The sequence below is a fragment of the Bos mutus genome, chromosome 3 (genome assembly GCF_027580195.1).
Source record: "Bos mutus isolate GX-2022 chromosome 3, NWIPB_WYAK_1.1, whole genome shotgun sequence".
NCBI lineage: Eukaryota > Metazoa > Chordata > Mammalia > Artiodactyla > Bovidae > Bos > Bos mutus.
This window is the reverse complement of record NC_091619.1, coordinates 22,685,935-22,711,848: the sequence shown is the minus strand read 5'-3', so window position 1 is coordinate 22,711,848 and position 25,914 is coordinate 22,685,935. Positions and strand designations below refer to the sequence as shown.

General features: G+C 43.2%; 1 protein-coding gene across 3 annotated transcripts in view; it reads right to left on the bottom strand.

The window, feature by feature from the left end:
* The window catches only part of TBX15 (T-box transcription factor 15), a 125,756-nt gene that overhangs the window by 10,386 nt on the left and 89,456 nt on the right, over window positions 1–25,914 (bottom strand). For all 3 annotated transcript variants that reach the window (XM_070367409.1, XM_005895280.2, XM_070367410.1), the window contains exons 6-7: window positions 20,370–20,434; window positions 4,195–4,292 (exon numbers count right to left, since the gene is read on the bottom strand). In XM_070367409.1, coding sequence (XP_070223510.1) covers window positions 4,195–4,292; window positions 20,370–20,434 — 163 coding nt within the window. The remainder of the gene's footprint in view (window positions 1–4,194; window positions 4,293–20,369; window positions 20,435–25,914) is intronic.

Here is a 25,914-nt window from a genome sequence, read left to right as displayed (position 1 = left end):
GTATGACCAGCTTTGGAGCCACTGGTCCCGGATGGTTCCTTTTCACATAACCGTTGTCAGATCACTTGGAGACTCCACTCACAAAAACCCTCTCAGTATTGGTCATACAAGTAGCTCCATTGTGTATATTATCAGAACAACCTCATCACAACAACAGGATTGAACTTGGCTATAACTGACCTGGGTTCTTATTTCTTTTTACTTCTTTGTAGCTCCATTGTGTATATTATCAGAACAACCTCATCACAACAACAGGATTAAACTTGGCTATAACTGACCTGGGCTCTTATTTCTTTTTACTTCTTTGTCTGTGTTGCCTCACTCCACTTCCATAAGCACAACTTACTTGGTTAGTTCTCTTTGTCCCTGCCACAAGCAGTGTTTAGGCAGAAGCCATTCCTGAAATACAATTTCTATCTCCAGACTATCGAAAGTATAAACTCCCTTGCTGATTCTGAAGATGTCTGAAAATAAAACCATACACTTGACTTCATAAAAATGAAATATGGATTTACTATTTATAGAGCTAATGCTCAAGTTGTTGACAATTAACCACCAAATGGATTAATAAACTGTGTGTGTGTGTGTGTGTATGGTAAGTAAGAAGGAAGAAAGTCTGGTGGAAAGGAAAGTACCCAGTGAAGCAGGAGATCCACTGAGTCCTCAACTCAGTTCTGCCAGCACTTAACTGCAGATATGTTCCTAGGCTGCTCTATGCCTCTGTTTATTTTTGTGTTAAAGTCAAAGGACAATGACTCCCATGCATTCTTCTCCATAAGAGAAAACAACTATTTAGAGCATCCATTCAATATATTTTTTAAAATAGAAGGATTTGGATTTTTTTAAAACTGTGGTTAATTCACCTAAGCACATTCCTTGAAATGTTATCAACAGATGGGTCTTAATGAAAGAGAAATTTAACTGACAACAAGGGCAAGATGGAAAGAGCACCCTTCGCTTCATCTAAGCAGAATGGCTGATCCAGCCTCCAGCAGCAGCAACACCACAAAACTGTCCCAGGGCTAAGTGTTTGACATCCAGATATTCATCTGCTTGAAGCAATGAGGTAATGTGGACACCTGGGTGGGTCGATCACTGCTTGGATCTTTAGTTGGGTGCCAACATTCCCAATAGTCTCTTCACCAAAAGGGAGTTAGTACAAAACCAGTCTGCCATTGAAGCTTCCACTAGAAACTCACCACTCTTTACTTCTAAGACACAAAACAGTTTAACACAGACAGCTATGTCTCTTTTGTTCATTTTATGACTGATACTGTCCAGAGTTACTGGAAACCTCAGTTTTTAAAGGAAGAGGGAATGAGTATTGTTACTTTTACATCCTTTGTTAATGTCAAGAAACCCAAGCCACATATTTTTTAATAATGAGAATCTGGATCAAGTTCAATGTATAGTTCAAAAATATATTCCAATTAAACTATTGAATAGAGTCTTGGCTTTTCCTCTAGCACCACCTCACCACCATATGTATCCAATAATTCTATGCTCATTTCCCCTCGTCAGTATAAAAAGAGACTCAATGAACAAGTGTGACATCTTGCTGTGCAAGTTCAGTTTCTCTTAAACCTTTGTTTCCCATATGTCAATAGTAAGTCTTCAAATGGATAAATTTTCAACAGAAGCATCATGAACCCTGCTATGCTGCACACCTTAGCAATGCAGGTTCCCTTTCAGCTTCCCCATGCCTATTGCACCTGCCCAGCGGTTCTACATGCTGGCGATATGTAGGTAGCCACCCCCAACCATTACTCCACATCGGTATCCATGCCCACATCCAGAGACTGTGCTCCAAGATTTAACCAGATGGTGACCCTGCCTGCCTGAGCCATAGTGCCACCAAGCGATCTCATTCACTATTCATTAAGCACTTCCTGGGTGCCAGGCCCTGGGGTAGATCTTGGGGACACAGCAATGAACACAATGTTACCACCCATGCCTGCTTTCAGGAACTGGCACCCCTACCACCCTTCTCATGCCAGCCTTCATGATACAAACTCCTGCTCAGCTAGGGCTTGGAAAGTCAATGAGCAAAGCAAAGGCAGAGAAGCAAGGAGACACCTCAGAAATAAATAGGATCAAGTAAGTGTCTCTGCATGGCAGCTTCATTTATAAAGCATGTTTATGTAAATGCCCTCACAAACACACACAAAAAACATCATCACTCTTCGGGATAATTACTTTTCTTTGAGATGAGGAAATGGATTCAGAAGTAACTTGACCAAGGTTATACAGACAGTTTAGTGACCATCAAGATGAAGGCCCAAATTTCCCAACTCCCACACAAGTCTGCCACTGAAGGGCCATGAAGGCATCAAAGCATCAGCAACACCCTGAATATATATTGACAGCATCAGAAGGAGCAAGATGCTTCCAACAAATGGCTTCCATTTCTCCTCCCTTTATTCAAAAAGGAAATAAAAGGTTTACCTTGGCAGTCCAGTGGTTAAGACTCTGAACTTCCAATGTCAGGTGTGTGGGCTTGATCCCACATGCCATATAGCATGGCCAAAAATAAAATAGGCCTACTTGTTCTCTCATAGTAAAAAAGCAATATAAAATAAAGCAACAAAAAGTTTTTTAAAGAGATGGATATTCTGGACCACCTGCCTCCCCAGATCCCTGTGAAGATGAATGGTCTAATCATGTTATGAATAAATTATCAGAACAGCAACATTTCCTGTCTCTGGTGTGCTTTCTTCTCTGGTATTGATATGAGGGACATGGGGGTGAAGACAATGACAACAATGATGATGATGACGACAATGACAGAAAGCACATACTGAGGGCTTCCTGTGTTTTTAAGAGTATTATCTCATTTGATCCTTACATGAATTCTATTACAATCTCCCATTATGCAGATAAGAAAACTAAATGTCAGAAAGGATGAGGGACTTGATCAGTGTCACCAAGCTAGCAAAGAACAGTGATAAGAGCCTAACTCAAGCTGTCTGACTCCAGAACCTATGCTTTTAATCACTATCTCATGTTAAAGCCTGAGGGAGTTCAGTAATTCACATCATAAAACTTAATTCAGTGTGCAGACTGCTAGAACCTCCCTGATAAGGGGGTGAAATATAATATGTTATCAAGTCCTAGAAGGGATTCCTATATCACTGAGCCATATTTTAAAAACTAGGACTCTATTAATAGCAACTATTTGATAGAATGAGTTCAAACTAATTTTGATCACTGTCACTTCAAGACAAGAGGAGGCTGGAGAGGAAGACTCATTAAGCGTCTGACATTTGGGAAACTTTCACTTGGGTACCCCGGTGAATGGGTGCTGCCCCAGGGAGAGCCAGTGGTTGGACTGAAAAGAGGAGGTGAAATCAGCCCATGAGCCTGTTCACGTGGCCACAGGCTTCCCAACCTGAGAAGAGAAGGGAGATTAGAAATCGGATAAAAAGCACAAAGCAGCGGAAGAAAAAAGTCTACTCTGCCCATCCACTTGAGATGGGTGTGGCTCCACACCAGCCACAGGAGAAGGCACAAGTGAGAAGATTCAGAGGGGCTTGCAGCAGCCCCCGCCTCACTGTCAGACTTGAGTGATTCATTGCCACTGTCTGAGGCTAAGTTGTTTCTTATCTACAAACTAGAATAAGAAAACAGATAAGGCTGCCATGAGTAACAAATGAAATTATTATTATCTCCCAGTCTCCACCCCTGGTGGCTCCCTGGTGGTTCAGTTGGTAAAGAATCTGCCTGCAATGCAGGAGACCCAGGTTTGATCCCCTGGAGAAGGAAATGGCACCCCACTCCAGTATTCTTGCCTGGAAAACCCCATGGACAGAGAAGCCTGGTGGGCTACAGTCCATGGTGTCACAGAGAGTCGGACATGACTGAGTGACTAACATTTTCACTTTCCAAATCCTAAGGGCTACATGAATGCTTAGTGATAGAAACAATCATCTCACCACCATAGTGATCATGAACATAACCTTGCTTCGGGAAAAGGGAGAGGGATCTGGAGGTGCCAGGTAAAACCCTGCCTCTGAAACCAGCTTATCTGTACAATCGGTGATGCTCTGGTTATTTACGGAGCTATCTGGTACTCTTCGTTCCAGGAGAGTCCATGTAACTCGTGGCTTGGCTTGGGGCCAGCTGTGCTATATTCAGTTCAGCTCTCACTCCCTCCCCCGCACAGTCTCTAAGCAGAGGCCTTGCCCGGGGCTTTACCTTGCTGTTTTTGCATGGTGGTGAAATCTTCAAAGGTGAGTGTGCGCACAGGGGGTCTCCAGAATGCATAAGTCTCCATGATAGCTTCCAGTCCCGTTCTATAGAGAGAAAAGCCAGCAAGTTGTTAAATAATCCCCAGAAATTCATTGACTTAAAAAAAAAAAAATCCTGAGGTGGTTTGGTGACAATCAGTATATGCATAAGAACTGAGAGATATCATCACTGTGGTAAACTGGTCTGGAAGAGCACAGGTACAGATGTTGCTAGACTACAGGAGAAAGAAGAAATTAACCCAATTCAGATTATCTGCAAACGAGTCATAGCTATGATAGAATTTCACTCTGACCTTTCTTCAGAGAAGGCTTAGCCTGCATGAAAAATACACGTTAAATGTTAAAGGTCAAGGCCCCTGGATGTCAGGAACAGATCTGAGCAGAGAGCAGCAGTGACCATTTCCCTACAAGACAATGTCATCATCACTACCACAGTGCACCGATATAGTCCGCCCCAGAGTCAACTCCGCCACCAGGTACGTGGAGTCAATGAAACCGTCATATTGCTGTGCCTTTAAAGGCTTCTTAAATCAACCGAGACAGGCAGGGTAATAGAAATAGAAGGAGAGATAAGTAATCAAATACACTTGAATTTCTGCTGCAACAGGAAATGCCTACTTGAAGGCATAACAAGTGTTTTGGTCCCTAAAATTATACCTCAAACAAAAGGACCAGTACATTTCTGCAAATATTTATCTGCATTCTGTAATATAACAACCAACGTGGTCTTTGAGAGTCATATACTTGGGACTTCAGGAACAGCCAATATTTTTATAATATATTACTTTAAGGCTTCTGCTTCATTGATACTGGAAATTCCATTAACTGAACTGTATGCACACTGCCTAGTTTATCCTTCAATAAATTCTGTTATATATATGTATATATCTTTAGGGCTTCCCTGGTGGCTTAGTGGTGAAGAAGCTACCTGCCAATGCAGGAGACAGGGGCTCAATCTCTGGGTCAGGAAGATCCCTTGGAGAAGGAAATGGCAACCCATTCCAGTATTCTTGCCTGGGAAATCTTAGAGACAGAAGGAGTTTGGCGGGCTATAGTCGACGGGGTTAAAAAAGAGTCAGACACGACCTAGCAACTAAACAACAACAATTTATGAGATTGATAGACATTGTTTTAACATAATTATCTAGGTTATCTGGATAATCTTAAGTATATTACTGCTGATATTCCATAGCCTCAAAAGAGAATATTGGTTGGTGCTTTGTTTACAGCTTTGAAACACAGCTTCTGATTATTCACTCTTTAAAACTAATTGTTTCACTTGCAGCCACATGGAGGCAGGGGAAATTCTGGCAGAAGGTAGGAGAAGAAAGTTAAAGAAGAATAGGGAGCATAAATCCTTTCATTGCAAAGTCACTGGAAAGGAACACAGTGTCCCTTCCTGGAAAAGATACGCTTTCCTCTTGAGATGAAATTTACGCTGCCTGTCCTCCCTAGGTAATACATATCCAGCATTCTCTTCAGTCCAGCACAGCAAGAATAATGTGAGAAGTTTTATTTTAAGTGGGAACAAATATCCTTCCCTAAGAAATGATTACAAGATCCCCCGAGGTTCTTCTCTGATGAGCTGCTGATACACTGATTGACTCTTTGTGTTGTAAAATTTCTTCTTTGAACTGGCCATACTTGCACAGTTAACTTTCTAAAGTCTTCCCTGGAATCTTGGAGGCTTTAAATACACCAATGTTGGCAAATCAAACTCTGTATTTTTAGAAGAGGTTGAGAGGAGAGGGCGTTGCATGGTGTTTATTAGCTGTTAATCTGTTAAAAGTAGGAATAGAAGACATCTCCACATAGTCACCGTACATTAATGCTGAATACAGTACATGAAACTATTTGTGGAGAGAAACAGTCCAGGCAATTAGGGAGTTCAGAATAATAAGGGGATAGACAGATAAAGCCATGCTGAGCCTTGATGAACATAAAAAATAGACAGGCCAGGCTTAGCTCTTACTGCCTTGTTTTGGAATGTTGGGGGCTCACCAGAACATCTTAGGATTCTCTTTAATGGCATGAGAGGCTCACTGAAAATGGCCAAAGTCTCTATTGTTCCACCTCCTATTCCATTCTTCCCAGCAACATGTACCAATGATGGGGACAAAATATTAGTTCAAGGACAAAGAACAGGTCCTTCTCACTTCATAATAAAGTGATAGAACACTGTGAAGAAGTCACAATACACTGATTATACTGCCAATGTTATATTTGTTAAAGGAATAAAAAATGAACATTAATCTTATTTACATAACAGGCAAAAAGGGCAAAGGTATTAATAATTTTATATAAGTTGTTAACTTTAAAAAGGATAGCAGACATTCATCCATTATCCAAATCTAAAATCTCCTCCCTATGTTACCATCTATTAGATGGAGAGTTATCTAGCCTTGGTTTGAGTATTTCCCAAGGAAAATATATAGTTTTGTGACAGATCTATTAGAAAGTTCTTTCTGACCTTGAGCTGAAATCTCTGATGTAACCTTTTCTTGTTAAAAAAATAAACATTTTTAGTTTAAAAAAATAAACATTTTAAATTTTGGAATACTTTTAGGTTTATAGAAGTATCAAAGGTAATGCAGAAAATTCCAGTGTAACTGATGTAACTTTTACCCTCTGGTTCCATTGTTGTTGTTATTGTTGTTGTTTAGTCACTAAGTCCATCCGACTCTTCTGCGACCCCATGAACTGCAACCCACCAGGCTCTTCTGTCTATGGGATTCTCTGGGCAAGAATACAGGAGTGGGTTGCCATTCCTTTCTCCAAGTACTAGTACTAGACACGGGAATTGCATCCCTTCCTGACCCAGGGATGGAACCAGCATATCCTGCATTAGCAGGCAGATTCTTTACCACTGAGCCACCTGGGAAGCCCCTGGTCCTATTGTGCTGTATGCTAAGTCATTTCAGTCGTCTCCAATTCTTTGTGACCCTATGGACCACAGCCTGCCAGGCTCCTCTGTCCATGGGACACTTTAGGCAAGAATACTGCCAATGAGTAAATAAAAAGAGTGCCAGACACCTTCCACATCCTCATCAGGAAAAGCTTTCTTAGCTCTTAACATAATGTACGACATGCCACATATGGAGATGCCCATGGCCCATCTAGTCCAGGTGTCTGTCACAGGAGGGTTTTCTGGTGGTGAATTTGGGGTTGGGCATGACTACCAAAAACTAACAGCTAAGTCCATACATTCCTGACCACACTTTACTAATGTTCTGTGGATCTATCTCTTATAGATTCATCCTAGACCTTACTGAATCTATTGATATATTCAGATTGGGTCTCTTTTTAAAAAAATCAATCCTGTTTACTATGAGCTTCCCTGGTGGCTCAGATGGTAAAGAATCCACCCGAAATGTGGGAGACCTAGGTTCAATCCCTGGGTCGGGAAGATTCCCTGGCGGAAGAAGGCATGGCAACCCACTCCAATATTCTTGCCTGGAGAATCTCCATGGACAGAGGAGCCTGGTGGGCTACGGTCCATGGGGTCACAAAGAGATGGATCTGACTAAGCACAAGCATAGTTATTGTTTACTATATGCCACATCATCTGTCTTCAGACTTCACTAAGCTTTATTATATAGATCAAATTGTTCAAAAGCACTATTTTTTTTCTTTATCAGGATTTGGTAAAGTGCTGCAGCAAGGTAAGTATTAGCTAATTTACTTTCCACCATATTTTTAAAATTTATTTTTGGCTGCCCTGAGTCTTGGTTGCAGCACATGTGCTTTCTCTAGTTGTGGAAAGCAGGGGCTACGCTTCCACTGTGGTGTGTGAGGCTTCTCACTGTAGTGGCTTCTCGGGTCAGGGAGCATGGGCTCTAGGGCCTGTGGGCCTCAGTCGCTGTGGCACATGGACTTCGTTGCCCCTCGGCATGCGGGATCTGCCCCAATCAGGGATCGAACCCATGTCCTCTGCACTGGCAGGCGGATTCTCAACCACTGGATCACCAGGGAAGTCCCACAACCATGCTTTTCTATGTCCCATACTTAGCACAATGCCTTTTACATGGCAAGATTTCAATTTATATGTATTTAATAAATAAAGGAATCATTTTTATTACTTATTTAATATTTATTACTATTTTTATTACTGAGTCACTATTTCCCAAACTTTAATCAGCATTCATTTTTCCAAGCCTAAAACAGGAAAACAACTTGATATCCCATCAAAACTCTGAAGACAGAAAGAATTCTCTAGTACTAGAGACGGGAATTGCATCTACATATGGCTGTTTGTGTCTTTCTTGACTCAGGTCCCAGAGAGGTTTCAGTTTTTCTTTGGTTTCTTCTGTTCTGGTCATGGAATTTCTAACCTTCAACAGAGTGTGAGTCCCCTAGCACAGGCCAGTCATTTCTACCCTCATCTTTTCTTATAAGAATCCTTGCCAACTACCCATTAACATCTTCAGCCACTTGTATATCTATTCAAAGTTTATACTAAGCAATGACATGTTGTTTACTTATTCATCATCATTATATCCCAGTTTTTAAAACTTCATCTCAAGGGTTTTAAAAGTGAATTCATTCTCTAACAGATAAAAAAAAGTAGTCTTAGGTAACCTACATGTCATTAACATGTTCCACATGGTGGGCCTCAAAGGGTCTGCTAAACACCAGAGACCTGATGTCATCTCTGAAGCTTCCAATCAAAGATGATCAAATTGGCCAGTGTCCCCGTCTTGCTTACTTTTCCCTCTTGCTCCAGTGACAACAGAGACCATATCTAAACCCCCTCTGTTTAGTCATTTGGCTGTAATCATCTCTCTGATTTCCAGGCCTCTCCTCTTTAGACATTTCCGTCTGCTCACTGGCCAAGCCAACAGCACACACTGAAGAGGAGGGAGAAAGGGAAAGCAAAGAAGCGAAATCAATGAGCTCTTCTGTAAACTGATGATGCCTTGAGATCAACTGATTTGGAAAAACCACCAAAGTGAAAAGAAATAGTCTTCCGATCTTCTCATTCCAAAAAAAAAGTGAGACCATCCCTTTGCTGCTGCTGCTGCTGCTAAGTCGCTTCAGTCGTGTCCAACCCTGTGTGACCTCATAGACGGCAGCCCACCAGGCCCTGCCGTCCCTGGGATTCTCCAGGCAAGAATACTGGAGTGGGTTGGCATTTCCTTCTCCAATGCATGAACGTGAAAAGTGAAAGTGAAGTCACTCGGTCATGTCTGACTCTTAGCGACCTCATGGACTGCAGCCCACCAGCCTCCTCCGTCCATGGGATTTTCCAAGCAAGAGTACTGGAGTAGGGTGCCATTGCCTTCTCCGCCATCCCTTTGAGGTTTATCAAATATTTGATGATTATAATAATTACAACTAGACCCATAACCTGTTAGATAACACATCTATGCATAGTTTCTGTTTTTTATTTATCTTCAGATAGAAAATTATTTTTTAGGTTTCTTTCATTTATTTTCTTTGTAATTCTGACATCTTACTCTTTGCTGGTGATTCCATTAACAAGGGGAACTTATGCTAGGGATTGTTAAGATAACTGATTAGCTCTCAATAGAAGACAGTCAAGGACTAACGGAAGTCTACTGAGATGGGGTCTTGAAGTCAAATAGAGGTTATTCAATCAGGAAAACAATTATGTGCTAGTTTCAAGAGATATAAAGGTAAAAAACATTTACTCTTAAGGAGAATTCTGCTCAACAAAAAGATAATGACCTGTAAATTACTGATTTCTGAACTGTGTGACACATGCTATACTGGAGATATGCATAAGATGCCATGAGGCACTGAGCACGATGTCTTGAATACACCTGGAAAACTCAAGGGCAGGGGGGTGTTCCATAAAAGGCCAGTTATTTAAGCTTAATATTATAGGGCACTCAGTAGTTTTTCACACAGATAAGAGGAAGAAAGAGCTTTCACAGTAGAGTTAATAGTATATGCACAGACTTGGAGGCATGGAAAAGAAGATGTATTCTAGGAACTGAAAATAGTTCAGGGTGACTGGAGTTCCAAGTGCAAGATGAGGAGGGTGGAGGACGTGGGGGGCCAGACACCATGAGTATTTATTCCACGTTAGGTTCTTGGGTTATATCCCACGGTCGATACTGTGCTTCAGAACTCTTCTCCTTTCTCCTCCTGTTCCAACATTTGAAAAGACACAAAACCAGAATATTCTGTTTTCTCAAGTCTAATTACCACATGTCAACTTTCTAATCCTTTGTCTTAGACTGTCCTTGGTCCACTGTGGTCAGGTCAAACCTTCCACATGTCCTTCTTCTTCACTAGATCTGGAATCTTCTCCTATATTAAGATTCCTCAGGGTATTTGTTCTCCAGGGATAGTCTTAAATACCTCCCAATGAAAGTCTGCAAATTGGCAAAGAAGCCATCATTCAAAACTAGGAATAAAACTACCATATGACCCAGCAATTCCACTACTGGGCATATACCCTGAGGAAACCATAATTGAAAAAGACATATGTACCTGAATGTTTATCGCAGCACTGTTTACAACAGCCAGGACATGGAAGCAACCTAGATGTCCACCTGACAGATGAAAGGATAAAGAAGTTGTGGTACATATATACAATGGAATATTACTCAGCCATAAAAAGGAATGCATTTGAGTCAGTTCCAATGAGGTGGATGAACCTAGAGCCTGTTGCACAGAGTGAAGTAAGAGAAAGACAAATATCATATATTAACGCATATATATGGAATCTAGAAAGACAGTACTGACAATCCTATTTGCAGGGCAGCAAAGCAGATACAGACATAAAGAACAGACTTTCGGACATGGGGCAGGGGTGGCGCAGGGTAGGGGGAAAGAAGCAGGTGGGATGATTTGAGAGAGTAGCACTGAAACATATACATTACCTTATGTAAAACAGATAAAAAGTGGGAGTTTGATGTATGACACAGGGAACCCAAAGCCAGGGCTCTGTGACAACCTAGAGGGGTGGGATGGGGAGGGAGGAGGGAGGGAGGTTCAAGAGGGAGGGTAATTATGTATACCTATGGCTGATTCGGAGAAGGCAAAGGCACCCCACTCCAGTATTCTTGCCTGGAGAATCCCATGGATGGAGAAGCCTGGTAGGCTGCCATCTGTGGGGTCGCACAGAGTCGGACACGACTGAAGCGACTTAGCAGCAACAGCAGCATGGCTGATTCATGTTGATATATGGCAGAAACCAATACAATATTGTTAAGTAATTATCCTCTAAGTAAAATTTTTTTAAAAACCTCGGCTTTAGCTGTGCAATAAATACATCTACCTGATGAACTGGTACTTTACAATGGTTTGAAAGAACAGGTATCCAGTGGACAGATGATTAGAGTTGAGTTAAAACTGTTCCTTACCCAGGGATTTCCAACATGGGAGTGCTGTAACCACTTGGAGTCTGAATAAGTACAGTAATGCTAAATTACACAAGGCACAGATTAGCTTACTGGTTAAGAGCACGAGGTCAGGAGCCAGGCTGTTGACCAGGGTTCCAGCTGCAACCCTGCCACTTAACTGGTGCAACCTTGCCAAGTTATATAACCTCACACTCCTAAAGCTCCCTACCTGTAAACTGGAGACACTCTTACTCCCTCTTAATTGGTACTTAATAAATGCACACTGATTAGGACAAAATATTTCAACACAAGAGAGAAAATACAATAAAAGCATGATGACCACTGGTCTAACTCAAGTAACAGAAATCCCACCATCTGCTCAGGTTGTGATATGGAACAAGAGAAAACATTCTTACTTAATTGGAATACAAAGCTTTGTCAGCCCTCTGGTTCTGGATTGAGTGGGGAAGGATCCGTACATTTCCTAATTTCGTTTCTCATTCTCTCCTCTAAGAACCAAAAAAACGTGTCCCTCAAGCCTCTGTAGGCCTCATTATCTTGCAGATATTTCAGACTCCAATATGTTAGCCATTAAACAGACGTCACTCTGTTAGATGACACCATCGCTGGGCAAGAGCCATAGATAATAAAACAACTGCCAACTTTCTCTGGCAAACCCACATGGCCAAGAGGACAATAGGGGGAAAGATTCATGACACAGGAGGGAGAACAAATAACAAGGCAGAGAAAAATGTTAAACACTGGCTGAAGGACCATAAGCCTGGGGACGTGAAAACCAGCTATGGCCTGGATGAACAGGAGGAGCCTGGAAGGATGTTGCTGCCAGAGTCCACTATGAAGCCAGCTACCTTCAGCTGCAGATGCAGCAACGCCTACCAGGGAGTCCAGCACTGATTGCTTCCATAGATCTGTTAAATGGCACCCAGGCCAGGGATAACAAAAGAGTGTACAAAATCTCCAGGGGCTAGTGAGATTGCCAGGAATGAGCAGGATGAGACTGGCTGGAAAAATACAGCCAATGGCTCAAGGGAGAACAAACAAAAACTATAGAAATTTAAAGTGAGGGAAACACTTGGAAAGTGGTGCTGATTGAAAGGAAGGCAAGCGGTCAGCTCTTTGGCTCTAAGCTTACCTTCAGGAGTGACAAGGAATCAGAGGTGGACAGGGGCAAGTGTGTCTGCTGATCGGCAAGTGATGCCTGTCAGAGGAGTGTGACACGATTCTCTGGATGCTGTTACTGGCAGATTTGCCAGCTCTAAAAGCAACTACCTCACTGTACTCAGTCTTACCATCAGTAAAATGGGAAACTCTATACTGATACCAATCAGCTCCGAGGTAAAAGTAGAAAATTTGGACCACAGATACTAAATGAAATGATTACTACTACTATTTATATACTATGATTTGAATGCCTAGAAATAAATATACAAGGTTGAACTGCATGAAATAGCTAATATCTCACCATTTTGACCTACAACTAACAAAATTTCATATGTTCAGCTGAACAGATAGATAAGTATGTACACAGTATTCGAGATACTTGGTTATACTAGAGAACTCAACTAACAGATTTTAACTGAGACCCACATGCACCTTAACTCCCAAAGAAAAGTTTCTTTCAGAGGATGTGGCCTTGGGGCTAACCTTTTCCCCTTTTTCCTCCTGTTAATTTTCAGCACTCTAATTCCTCATCTCACAGTCCTCTTTCTTGCCAGGAAATGGCTTTCCATTCAGTGAACATGGCCTTGGGACAGCAGCTGCTTAACTGGAGGGACCACAAAAAAAACTTTACTCCCAAATATTTTCCCCACCACCAGTAGAGATTCCTTCCTTTGCATTAAGTCTCAGCCTCGTTAAGCATCCTCTTCCAGTAAACAGACACATCCATTCCTGTAAGGCAGTCAATGGTTCCATTTTTAGATCACCGTCCCCCGACACATGTAAGGGACACTAGGCACCAGGAAACACTACCACCAGTCACATTCCCAGAAAGCAGCAGTGCTTGCTGGAAACACTCTGAGAATTAGCTCAGACTCAGTACAGGCCCTATTGTGTTTTTAGTGAGGGGCAACCTATTAAACTCAACATTAAAAAATACTAAGATCATGGCATCTGGTCCCATCACTTCATGGAAAATAGAAGGGGGAAAAGGGAAAGCAGTGACAGATTTTCTCTTCTTAAGCTCCAAAATCAGTATGGACTGTAGTCGTGAAATTAGAAGATGGCTTGCTTCTTGGAAGGAAAGCCATAACAAACCTAGACAGCAAATTAAAAAGCAGAGACATCGCTTTGCTGACTAAGGTCCATACTGTCAAAGCTATGGTCTTTTCAGTAGTCACGTGTGGATGTGAGAGTTGGACAGTAAAGAAGGCTGAGCACTGAAGAATGATGCTTTACAACTATGGTGCTGGAAAGACTTTTCAGAGTCCCTTGGACAGCAAGGAGATTAAACCAGTCAATACTAAAGGAAATCAACCCTGAGTACTCATTGGAAGGACTGATGCTGAAGCCATACTTTAGCCACCTGACACAAAGAGCTGACTCATTGGAAAAGACCCTGATGCTGGGAAAGACTGAAGGCAAAAGGAGAAGAAGGTGGCAGAGGATGAGAAGGTCAGATAGCATGACAGATTTAATAGACGTGAACTTGGACAAACTCTGAGAGAAAGTGAGGGACAGGGAGGCCTGGCATGCTGCAGTCCACAGGGTCACAAAGAATTAGATAAAACTTAGTGACTGAACAACAGTGCAGGCCCTATTGTGTTTTTAGTGAGAGGCAACCTATTAAAACTACTTTCCCCTGAAACCAAGCTCCCCATAATATAGGGCCTGCCACTGGCCCTCTCTGACAGTCCCTGCCTTGTGGAATTTGAGTGTCCTGGTTTAAGCCTCCAAGGGCAAACTCCATCGAGACAAAGACACCCTCTCAAAAAACTGCAGCAACTCCCTGGGCTGCAGAAGGGCAACTCCCAGGGGGACCTGTCATGGAATCACAACAGTGACTCCTGGAGCGCCATGCCAGCAAGGGGCATCTGGAGGAAACCATGTCACCTGGGACAAGCCCCCTGTAGTTGTCTTAGACTGTACGGAAGCTGGGAGTATAGGCAAAGGCCAAGGTCAGAGACAGGATGAAGGCTGCTAACAGAGGAGAACCCAGGGTCACACAGTTCACACCACTTCTAAAACAAGTTCACAGAACCTTCATTCCATCGACAGGTCATAATTTTAATCCTCTCCTCTTTGTGTATGTGTTTGCTTTGGAGGAAGTCCCTGGGAACTATATAGATGTTCCCAAACTAACTGAGGCTTTCTGTAAAATCTTATAAAATCCTAACAGGAACAAGGTTTTCACTTTAGATGTTGGCTGAGACCTGCAGAGTCCTCTTTCCTGCTGCTCCTCTGTCTGTCCCCTTTCAAGTGCAAGGTCTCTGCCGTAGCAATGCTCCCTCTAGCTGCGCACATGGGCTCTCCAGGCACGTGGACACATAAGACCTCCCAGGCTGCTTCTCGACTATGAGACTCAGCGCAAAGACTCCTGTTTCTCTTCAGCCTCCTGACCTTTGTCTTTGCTTTGGACAGAGATGCCCATTGGGGTGGTCATCACCAAAGATGTAATTTGACCTCTCAGTTTGCTCCTGAATGACCTTTCTCAACCAAAACTTACTCTGCTTGGGCTCATCTTCTGGGAGCCCATCTTCCCTGAGGCTCACACCTCTGGAACTTGCTGGATGTTCTCCTTCTTCAGGGAGCCAGGCAGCCCAGACATGCCCTCACTGTAGAGGGCCAGTTCAAATGGCCTGAACATTGCTAATCTACAATTAAGCTAAATCAGTGTCTTACCACAGCAGTCCATCTCAGATTTGAATTAAAATTGCCCTTAGTCTTTCCTACAAAGACTATTATAGATTCACTCTTTATTCCGTTCTTAGCGCCCAAAACCAGCTCCCCACTGTTGTTCTACCTGACTCACCCCTGGTTGGCTTAAGGCTTTCTTACTCCAGAGATCCCAATTTTTAACTTCTCTGCCTCCCATCAACTCTGTTTAATGTCTTGTAACTAAAGGAACAATTATTATTTTACTCTATATACCTGGCACTACAGGGGGGAAAATATAAGAATAAGAACCTGAAAAAGGTGGAGCCCCATCTGCAAGGAGCTTCATTCTAGCAGGGAACAAACAGAGCCCAGGAGCACAGATCACAAGACAAAACTTAACTCAAGCTAAGGGCATCTGTTTTCCCTCAGCAACAAGAAGGTGTTACTGCCTCCTCCTTATGAGGAATCTCCCAGAGGGGATGCTGGATATTGCACCCTGGGCTGGGCCTGCTAAAGGTAAATACATATTGATGCTTCCACCCAAAGCTGTATTTGGGCTACAGAATTTCTGAGAAATCTAGAAGGAAGAACAACAGAAATAAACAATCTCCCTCCCATTGCAGAGACAATGCCTGGAAGCAAAATCTGTCAGTGTTTTCACTGCAAAAGGACTAGATGTCTACTACTCTTCTCCATAACATGAACACACACACACACTTTGGTAGACACTTCTATTCAGGGACATAATTACATGGGAATGAAAAGTAGGAGCTCCATAAGTAAAGGTCGAAGGGCAGTGACCTTCTCACACTGTAGCATGTGAATGGTGCTTCCTAAAGAAGCAGGAGGAACCATTATGGGCTCTGATGATGTCACAGGGCTGACACAGTGAACTCACTGGGATTCCCACTGGGGTTCTGGAACGCCCAACGGTTATCACCCCTTGTCCTCATTTGAACTCAGAATAAATTTCTGAGAAAGACCTAGGAGCCTGATGTCATGGAGACCAAAACGCCAGTTTTACTATTGATAAAAGTATTTGAAGATGACAGCACAGGTACGAAGGCTGAAAGAGTGTGTTGGAACCCCCTGAAATGAGTTGACTTCCTGCAGGCCTCCTCTGCTGGGCTTACCATGCAATGGGAAGAGCCCAGATTGCATACTCTCTGCAGGCAAGCAGTCCTGAAGAGTTCCAGACTCAGCAATCACATCCATCACCCTGGTTCCCACTGAGGGGAAGGAGAAAGTGATGGGGCTACAAGCCACGAATACTTGTCATAGACCTCTCCTTTCATTCAAATAAGAATGGGAGGACTTCCCTGGTGGTGGCAATGGATAAGAATCTGCCTGCCAATGCAGAAGTCATGGGTTCCACCCCTAGCCCAGAACGATTCCACATGCCACGGAGGAACTCAGCCCATGTGCCACAGCTACTAAAGCCCACGTGCTCTAGGGCCGGTGAGCACAACTCCTGAAGCTCTCATGACTACAGCCTGTGCTCCACAGCAAGAAAAACCACCTCAGTGAGAAGCCCGTGCACCGCAAGGAAGAGTAGCCCCGCTCTCCGCAACTAGAGACAGCCCTTGCAAAGCAGTGAAGACCCAGGGCAGCCAAAGACAAATAAATAAGAATGGGAAATAAGTGTCTTCACAAGAGCTGCCTCAAGTTCTTCTCAACCCTCAGAGGACACTGCTGTCACCCTAGCCACGCTCTGTCACCCCAGCACTGGAGTAAGAGGTTTATGAGCCTAGGGAGACTCATGAGAGGCTTTTTAAGAGAGGGCAGTGGCAGCTGCGTCCTCCCATCTTTCCTCTCACACGCCCCTCTGGAACCTCAGGATCACACTGGGATTGATGGAGATCGACAAACCTGAACGTGTTTTGGTTTGAGGTCTGGCAATTTCTGTAATTCCACAGTATTCCACAAATGTTTTGTGTTCTACAAAACCAAAAGACACTGGCCAAGCACTTTCCCTCCTAATTTTTAAGCCCATGTGTCTTTAAAGGAAATGTAATCCATATGTTTCGGGTACATTTCTATGCAACTCATCAAACCATGCACGTCTGTATGAGTCATCTGATGTCTAAAATTCATGGGGAAAATCATAGATTCTTAAGAACTCTGTTAGCACAAGAAAGGCCATCAATGAGCCACTGATTAGAAGGTGATGAACTAACTGGATTCTGGTGTTGGCATAGACCACCAGTTCCTGGAGATTTATAAATAATCCTCTATATCCTCACCCATCAATTTTCCCATCTGCCAAACAGCGTTAATAATTCTTGCTGTCATGCTGCAGGCAGCCAGTAAGAATTAAAGTGTGGTTAACAGGCAATTTTGAGCTTCTTAAAGAGAAAATACAGGGACTCCTGTATTTGCCCCAACAAGTTTATTTTAGTCTAGCTTCCCAGGGAGCTGGAGGATAAGAATGGCTTCTACCTTCGCTAATTCATCCCAGTCCCTTCATGACACAGATGACTTCACTTTCATCATATCACAGTTTCAGTTGCTAGGGATGTTCAGCTTGACCTCCTGTCCTCTACTAGGGACCCCTTATTTACAGGAATATGGGGAGTAAATAGGGCTTTCTTTAGTGGCTCAGTCACTAAAGAATCTGCCTGCAATGCAGGAGACAAGGGTTCAATCCCTGGGTTGTGGAGATCCTCTGGAGACGGGGCGTGGCAACCCACTCCAGGATTCATGCCTGGAGAATCCCATGGACTGAGGAGCCTGGTGGGCTACAGTCCATAGGGCCACAAAGAGTCGGACACAACTGAAGTGACTGAGCGCATGCACGCACGCACACACACACAGAGGAGGTAAATAACAAAGTCGTGGTGAATAATCTGCATAGACAGCGAGAGAATACTGGTTGATTTATTTGGGAAAGGGAAAGTTCTGGCTACTTGAGTAGGATCTTGAAGTAGAAGAATGATTTTTAGAGAAAGAGCTCTATTCCCCATATCTGTTGAATATAAAATAAGCAAGATTAAACTGCTAGCATGATAAAGCTTGAAGTGCACAGACTTTGATGTGAGGTGGACTTGGGTTATCTTCCCTACTCCCAGATTTACTGTGTGACATTAGAAAAGCTGCTTAAGCTCTCTGAGCCTGTTTCTTCATTGGTAACAAATAGGTTGCCTTAAAGATTAGAATGGAGTAGGCAATGGGACCCCACTTTAGTACTCTTGCCTGGAAAATCCCATGGACGGAGGAGCCTGGTGGGCTGCAGTCCATGGGGTCGCAAAGAGTCGGACACGACTGAATGACTTGGCTTTCACTTTTCACTTTCATGCGTTGGAGAAGGAAATGACAACCCACTCCAGTGTTCTTGCCTGGAGAATCCCAGGGACGGGGGAGCCTGGTGGGCTGCCATCTCTGGGGTTGCACAGAGTCGGACACGACTGAAGCGACTTAGCAGCAGCAGCAGCAAGAATTAGAAAGAATATAAGTAAAAAGTCTGGAACACAGTAGTGTTCAATAACAGATAACTTCTATAATTACTGATATTACTGAAAACAGCCTGCAGGTTTTAATACGACATAATAAAGAATTTCCATGCTATCAGAAATTAATAAATAAGACACTCACATGGACTAATGAGGATCTCTAGTTCTATTTTCCTGGCATTCTTACAAGGAAGAGCAGTCCATCACTCAGGACAGACATTTGTCTGTCCTAAGCAGTAAGATATTCACCAGCCTTAAGGCAGACACAGGCCATGGCCAAATGATGTGTCAAGGTCCTTTCTAGCCTAGTGAGGAGACAGGAGACCCTCAGGACTTGAACTGAGCTGTTATCGCAATTTTCTAACCAGAGATATATGCTTCATGACACAAGGTCTTAATCTCAAGATTAAAGTGTGCCTCCAATTCCCAGTGCAAGCTCCAGTCCTGGTCAATACACCCTCTCTGTTCTAATTTTGTCTTCTAAGTCATGCCTCTGAAAAACAAGGAATCCAATGGGAAGACAAAACAAAGGGAAAAAGGAGAAAAAAAGAAAGCATTCTTTAGAATGCCAAGAAAATAAACATGAAATGCTGCTGAAGATACAGAAGGAAAGAAAGTAATTGGATAACTAAAGTCACTAGGATTGGTCTCTGGAGACAGATGGTGATGTCTAAAGAAGAAATTCTTAACTTTTTGGTCACAGATATTTTTTGAAAATTTGAAGAAAGCTATGGACCTCTCCCTAGAAAAATGCACACCTGGTCATTCACTCACAACTTTTCTTTCACTATCTGGTAACTCACAAAACCCATGAAATATGCATGGACCCCAAGTAAACACCTTAAACACCATAGAGGCTTCTTAATGAAAGGCCAGCTTCTATTTTGAGCTCCTCTTCACTAACAAGGTTCTCAATAAGCCCAGAAGGCAGAGGCCCAAAAAGGAGGCAACAGGAAACATCTTACAAGCATGTTCTTGACTTGACCATTGGGCACAGAATAGAAACCATTCTTCATTAGCTACATTTTGAAAACAAAGGCCTTTGTCTTATTTTAAAGACTCATTAACAGGAAGGCATTTTCCTTAGGCTATTCCACTAACTGGGCTTCCCAGGTTTCACTAGAGGTAAAGAAGCCAGCCACCTGCCAAAGCAGGAGACGCAAGAGACAAGAGTTCAATCACTGGATGGGGAAGATCCCCTGGAGGAGAGCGTGGCAACTGACTCTAGTATTCTTGCCTGGAGAATCTCAGGGACAGAGGAGCATGGCGACAGAGTGCTACAGTCTGTGGGGTCACAGTCGGACACGACTGAACACAAGCACAAATTACAAACAATGAACTGAATAATTCAAACTTTGGGAGGCAGCTTTTTGATTCCTGAACAACTACCCATTTCTCTTGGCCTGCATCTATTTAGCGTGCAAACGTCTCCAAAAAGCAGGAGCCAGAGCCACCAATAGGGCGTGGGGAAAATAATGCCACATAGAAAAGAAAGGTCAGTGAGTCTTATCCAATTTGCTCACCTGTTTCTTCCAGAATCTCTGAATCCTTTAGCAAAAGGGTTTCGGTCAATTTTTAATCTGGTGATCTGGAAACAAACAAAAAAAGGATGAACTGTATTTATATTAACTGATTTCTTTTTTGGTTGCTCCTAGAAAGTTAACAAAAATCACGTGGTGAACAACAGCTGTTATTTTTATTTAACTTCCTTTTAGTTTGAGATTTAGATTGAAGTTGACATAGGACTTGGGCCTGGCACACAGATGTCTGACCCACCTGACCCACTTCTTCCTAAAAACCAAGGTCTTCCCAGTATGTGACTCTGTAAACTCTCTTCTGCTCACCTTCCTTGCCCCCAAATGGTGATAAATCATTTGCCCAGACAAACAAAGGTATCCAAATGGAAAACCGGACAATGGTCAGATACAAGACACACAGGAAGTACCTGAAAAGTGCTTGTTGAATGAATGAGTAAATGAATGAGTGAGCAAGTGAGTGAAGAATGAATTAATGGATTTAGTCAATCCAATCAGGTGAAATTAGACCACCAGACAACCTGCCTCAGCCTGACAGAACCAAATAATTGCCTGCATTTCCTGTCCCACTTAAGCTGTGCCTTTTTTGCCTTTGCGTATGGCTCATCTGATATGACCTAAAATGATCTTGTAGACAACACAAAAAAGTAGCTAGACTTTTGTCAAGGCTGCACCCAAAGAAAAATCTAGAAATGGAGGACGGGATGAGGCAGGATGCAGGGCATCTACCCAGTCTCTTAAGTCCCATAAGTTAATCAAAAGAAACAAAGAAGCAGCTTCCTAAGGCTGAGCAAATCCAGTGCAAACAGTTGTAACCCAAGTTGGATGGGTCTTTAGGAGTCATCTGGTTCAACCACCACTCAGCACAAGATTCCCCCTCAACTGCATTCTATCTTCATCCCCTCCCATTCTGCCTCAGTATATAATACCCTATTGCCTTCAGACCAGAACAGGCCTGACCAACAAATTCCATCTGCGCTCTTGTGTTTCTGCCTTTAACCTTTGTCATGGGAGGCATTTTGATATCTTTGTCTGAACTGGATGGTAATGACTCACTACATTCAAACAACAGAGACTTAGAGGTAGGGCCTAGGAAGCTCAGGAAAGGAGGAAAGTCATCCTCAATGGTAATTCTAGAATTAAGGAAATTTCATTTTTAAGATCATCTTTCCATTTTTTTTTTTACCTTTTTAAAATTCATTTATTTTTAAAATGAATTTTAAAATTCATTCATTTATTTTTTAACTGGAGGATAATTTCTTTACAATGTTGTGTTGGTTTCAGCTTTACAACAACATGAATCAGTCATAGTTATATATATATATATCCCCTCCCTCTTGAGCCTCCTGTTCCCCTCCCATCCCACCCCTCTAGGTGGTCAAAGAATGAATTTAAGTCAGTTGAACTGAGGTGGATGAACCTAGAGCCTGTTATACAGACTGAAGTAAGTCAGAAAGAGAAATACAAATACCGTATAGTAATGCATATATATATATATGGAATCTAGAAAAATAGTACTGATGAGCCCATCTGTAGGGAAGGAATGGAGATGCAGACATAGGGAACAGACTTAGGGACATCTTCCCATTTCTGATCCCAGCAGAACTTATCACTAGGACGTCTAATCAGTGTTTCTTAACATTGCAAATCTTTCCAGGTCCCTCTTCTGTCTCCCTTTGTCACAACAGAATTTCCTAAAGCCACAGTCTGAAGGTCTTTAAAATACAAAGTGAGATTCTGAAAAAGAGACTCTGCCTTGAAAGTACCAAAGTTTATTTTTTTCCCCCTAAACATTCTTTGCTTCAGAGTGGCACTAATAACGTAGCACTAATAATGAAGCAAAAGCAATTTCACATCTATTTTATAGACCAGAGCAGGAACCCAGAGCTTCGGCTTTCTAAAGTCTAGTGTCTGCCCTGTGAGTACTGTATTGACTTTTAAGACTGTAACTGCTTTTCTGTTTTTGACTTAAAATCAGTTTTCTTCCTCCATAATCCATAGCAATAAACCACACACCATATTTTCTTTTCAAGTTGGAGTTATAATATTTTATATTCTCTTTCAAGTTGGCTTATCCTGTCCGACTCACTTATGATAGCGGCTTGTGATATATGATTGCGCTGCTGTGTTTTGGGGGCACAGACCCCTGCAAATATAATGACGTTCTATTTTATGGGCCTGGGAGAAACGGTTGAAAACCTGTTTCCCACAGTTCCCTGTATCTCAGGCCAAGGAGTCTGCATGGAGATTTAATAGACAAATACCACCAAATGTTAGGAAATACAACACTTTTCTACTTGTTTCAGTTTTTAATGTGGGATTTAGAGAGTTTTATGAAGAGAGTGATGGTGCTACTCCTTACTCATTTATTATCAAGGGTTTTCCAGGTGGTGCAGTGGTAAAGAATCCGCCTGCCAATGCAGGAGATGCAAGAGACACAGGTTTGATCCCTGAGTCAGGAAGATCCCCTGGAGAAGGAAATGGCAACCCACTCCAGTGTTACTGCCTGGGAAATCCCATGGACAAAGGAGTCTGATGGGCTACAGTCCATGGGGCTGCAAAGAATCAGACACGAGTGAGCATACACATTGCATTACATTTGTGTGCAAAACCATGTGACCGGTTGCAATTGCAGAGTGGTGGACAGTCAGTACTGTGTATCATCTGTGCCTTCCCCAATAAAGCTTATCTTCAAGGAGAAAAAAGAAGATATATATATGTATTAATAATTACAACATAAAACAAAAAGTTATAAGGTTTTGAATAAAGGCAAAGTGCCATAAGAGCTTAGAGGAAGTAATAATTGCTTCAAGCTAGCAGAAGGGCTCCTAGGTTTCACCTTAGAGGAAGCATGTAAGCCAAGCTGGGAAGGATGCATGGGATTTTAATGAAATCTGCAAAAAGGGGAGAAAGGAACAAGGGAAGCATTTAAGAAGAAAGCTCTTACGTAAGTCATAGAACTGAAGTGGGAAAGAACGAAGCGTTTGTTTTGGCTGCACTGGTCTCAGCTGCATCATGTGGGATCTTTGTTGCGGTGTGCGGACTTTCTAGTCGTGCATACACCTAGTCGCTCTGTGGCATGTGGGATCATAGATCCTTGATTGGGAACCGAACCTACATCCCCTGCACTGGAAGGCAGATTCTCAACCAGCAGACCACCAGAGAAGTTCCAGAATGAACCCTTTTTAAGAAACACTGAAGAGTCTGATGTAACCAGAGCACAAGGTACAAGAAGAGAACGTGAGAGAGAAAACTGAGAGGTTGACCTCAGGCCACATCATGAAAAGCCTTTACTACCCTGCAGACATTTAGTTACCCTGTAGGCAGAAGAGAGCAATATTAGCTGTCCACACCAAAGTACAACCCCAATTAATGCTTATGCCAACAACTTTGGCTATGGGTAAGTTTCCCAGGTGGTTCAGAGGTAGAGAATCTGCCTGCCAGCTCAGGATATGTGGGTTCTATCCCTGGGTCAGGAAGATCCCCTGGGGGAGGAAATGGCAACCCACTCCAGTATTCTTGCCTGGAGAATCTCATGGACAAAGGAGCTTGAAGGGGTCGCAAACATTCAGACATGACTAAGCGTGCGTGCACACACAAATATCAAGGTTAACATGGACAGTATTTTGGAAGAGTAAATCAATGTATTCACAACATCGATAATCCCACAGTTCCCATAGCAAGAGCCACCTAGTAGATTCAGTATAGTGGATGCTAAGTCGCTTCAGTTGTGTCTGACTCTCTGAGACCATATGGACCATAGCCCACCAGGCTTCTCTGTCCATGGGATTCTCCAGGCAAGAGTACTGGAGTAAGTTGCCATTTCCTTCTCCAGATACAGTATAGAAAGGGATGCAAATGACAGCTTGCTGTCCTATATAAGGAAAGGTGTGACATGAGATGAATTTTCATCAGGTAGAAAAAGAAGTAAAAAAAATCCTCCCTTTCTACTCCAGGGGGACATGAGAAAAGAGGTGACAGACAAAAGAAAAGCAAGTGGTTAGGTTTACATGCGCTTTTGCTCTCTACTCAAATGAAGATCCAGGGGCAGGGCTGGGGAGACTCAGAGGCACACCGGCAGGTCACCTCCAGACACACATGGGGTGGCTGCACCAGCACAAATACAGAAGAGGCCTGAGTTAGGATTCCCGAGCCTTCCATGGCCCTTCTGCAGTGGGTCAGGGTCTCAGAGGAGAAGGCAGGGTGACCTTGACACAGCGGTGCTGCAGTCCAGACCAGAGCCAGAGGACCTAGATGAAACCTGAGGTGGAGCCGAGCTATCCAGGGAAGCCCGGGAGGTCTGACTGAGGCAGGAACACAAAAGCACAAGTTGAACGGTCTCCTGTTGGTACAGCATATCAACACAAGGAACCCAAGGATCAGCCCAGACCTGGCCCCAGGCCACACCCCCGGCAGAGGCCAGTGAGGACCAGAGGACAGCACACGGGCCCCCAAGCAACCACAAAGAGGACTCATAAACCCCACTGCACCCATCCCTGCCCATGCACTGTACATCTGGAGTAGCAGGGGAGGTTCGTTTGAATACTTCATGATCAGCCGTACCCTTAATATTATTTGTTTATTATGATCAAATAGGACTGCCGACCTCTGGCTTCCCATCTTAGTTAGACCAGGTCACTGCTGTCTTTTGACTAAACTACTCTAAATTCCCTTCAAACTAATCTCTCCTCTTCCACTCTTGTGTGCTAAGTCACCTCAGTCATGTCTGACTCTTTGCAACCCTATGGACTGTAGCCCGCTAGGCTCCCCTGTGCATGGGAATTCCTTAGGCAAAAATACTGGAGTGGGTTGCCATGCCCTCCTCCAGGGGATCTTCCTGACCCAGGGATTGAACCTACGTCTCTTATGTCCCTGTCCAATCTCTTCTCTTCCCTCAGCAACCAAAGTGATCTTTGTTAACACATAGTCAGACCATGTCATTCTTTCAGTGCTTACCACTGGACTCAGAATTCAATCCAAGCTCTGCCTGGCCTTGCAGGGTCAGCATGCCCTGGCTCCTGCCTGCCTCTCCATCCCTCCCCACCTCCCCTAACTCTGGTCCACAGGCTCCAGGCAAACTGAGCTGCTCTCAGAGTTGAAACATGTCAAGCTCTTTCCCTGCTCAGAACCCTCACATGCACTCTGTGCTGTGCTTAGTCGTTCCAGTTGTGTCCAACTCTTCGCAACCCCATGGACTATAGCCCACCAGGCTCCTCTATCCATGGGATTCTGGCAAGAATACTGGCGTGGACTGCCATTGCCACGCCCTTCTCCAGGGGATCTTCCCAACCCAGGAATTGTACCCGGGTTTCCCTCATCTCGGGCAGATTCCTTACCATCTGAGCTACCAGGGAAACCCATTCTACCCCCAGACTAAAATGTTTTCTTCTCTACTCTTCATATAACTGCCTCCTCACCCTAAGTCTCAATCCAAATGTTAACCTCCTGAGAAAGGTCTTCCTTGATTACCCCTCCAATATAGGGTTCTTCTGCCACTCTCTTAACTACACTCTCTTTATTTTTTCCAAATTAT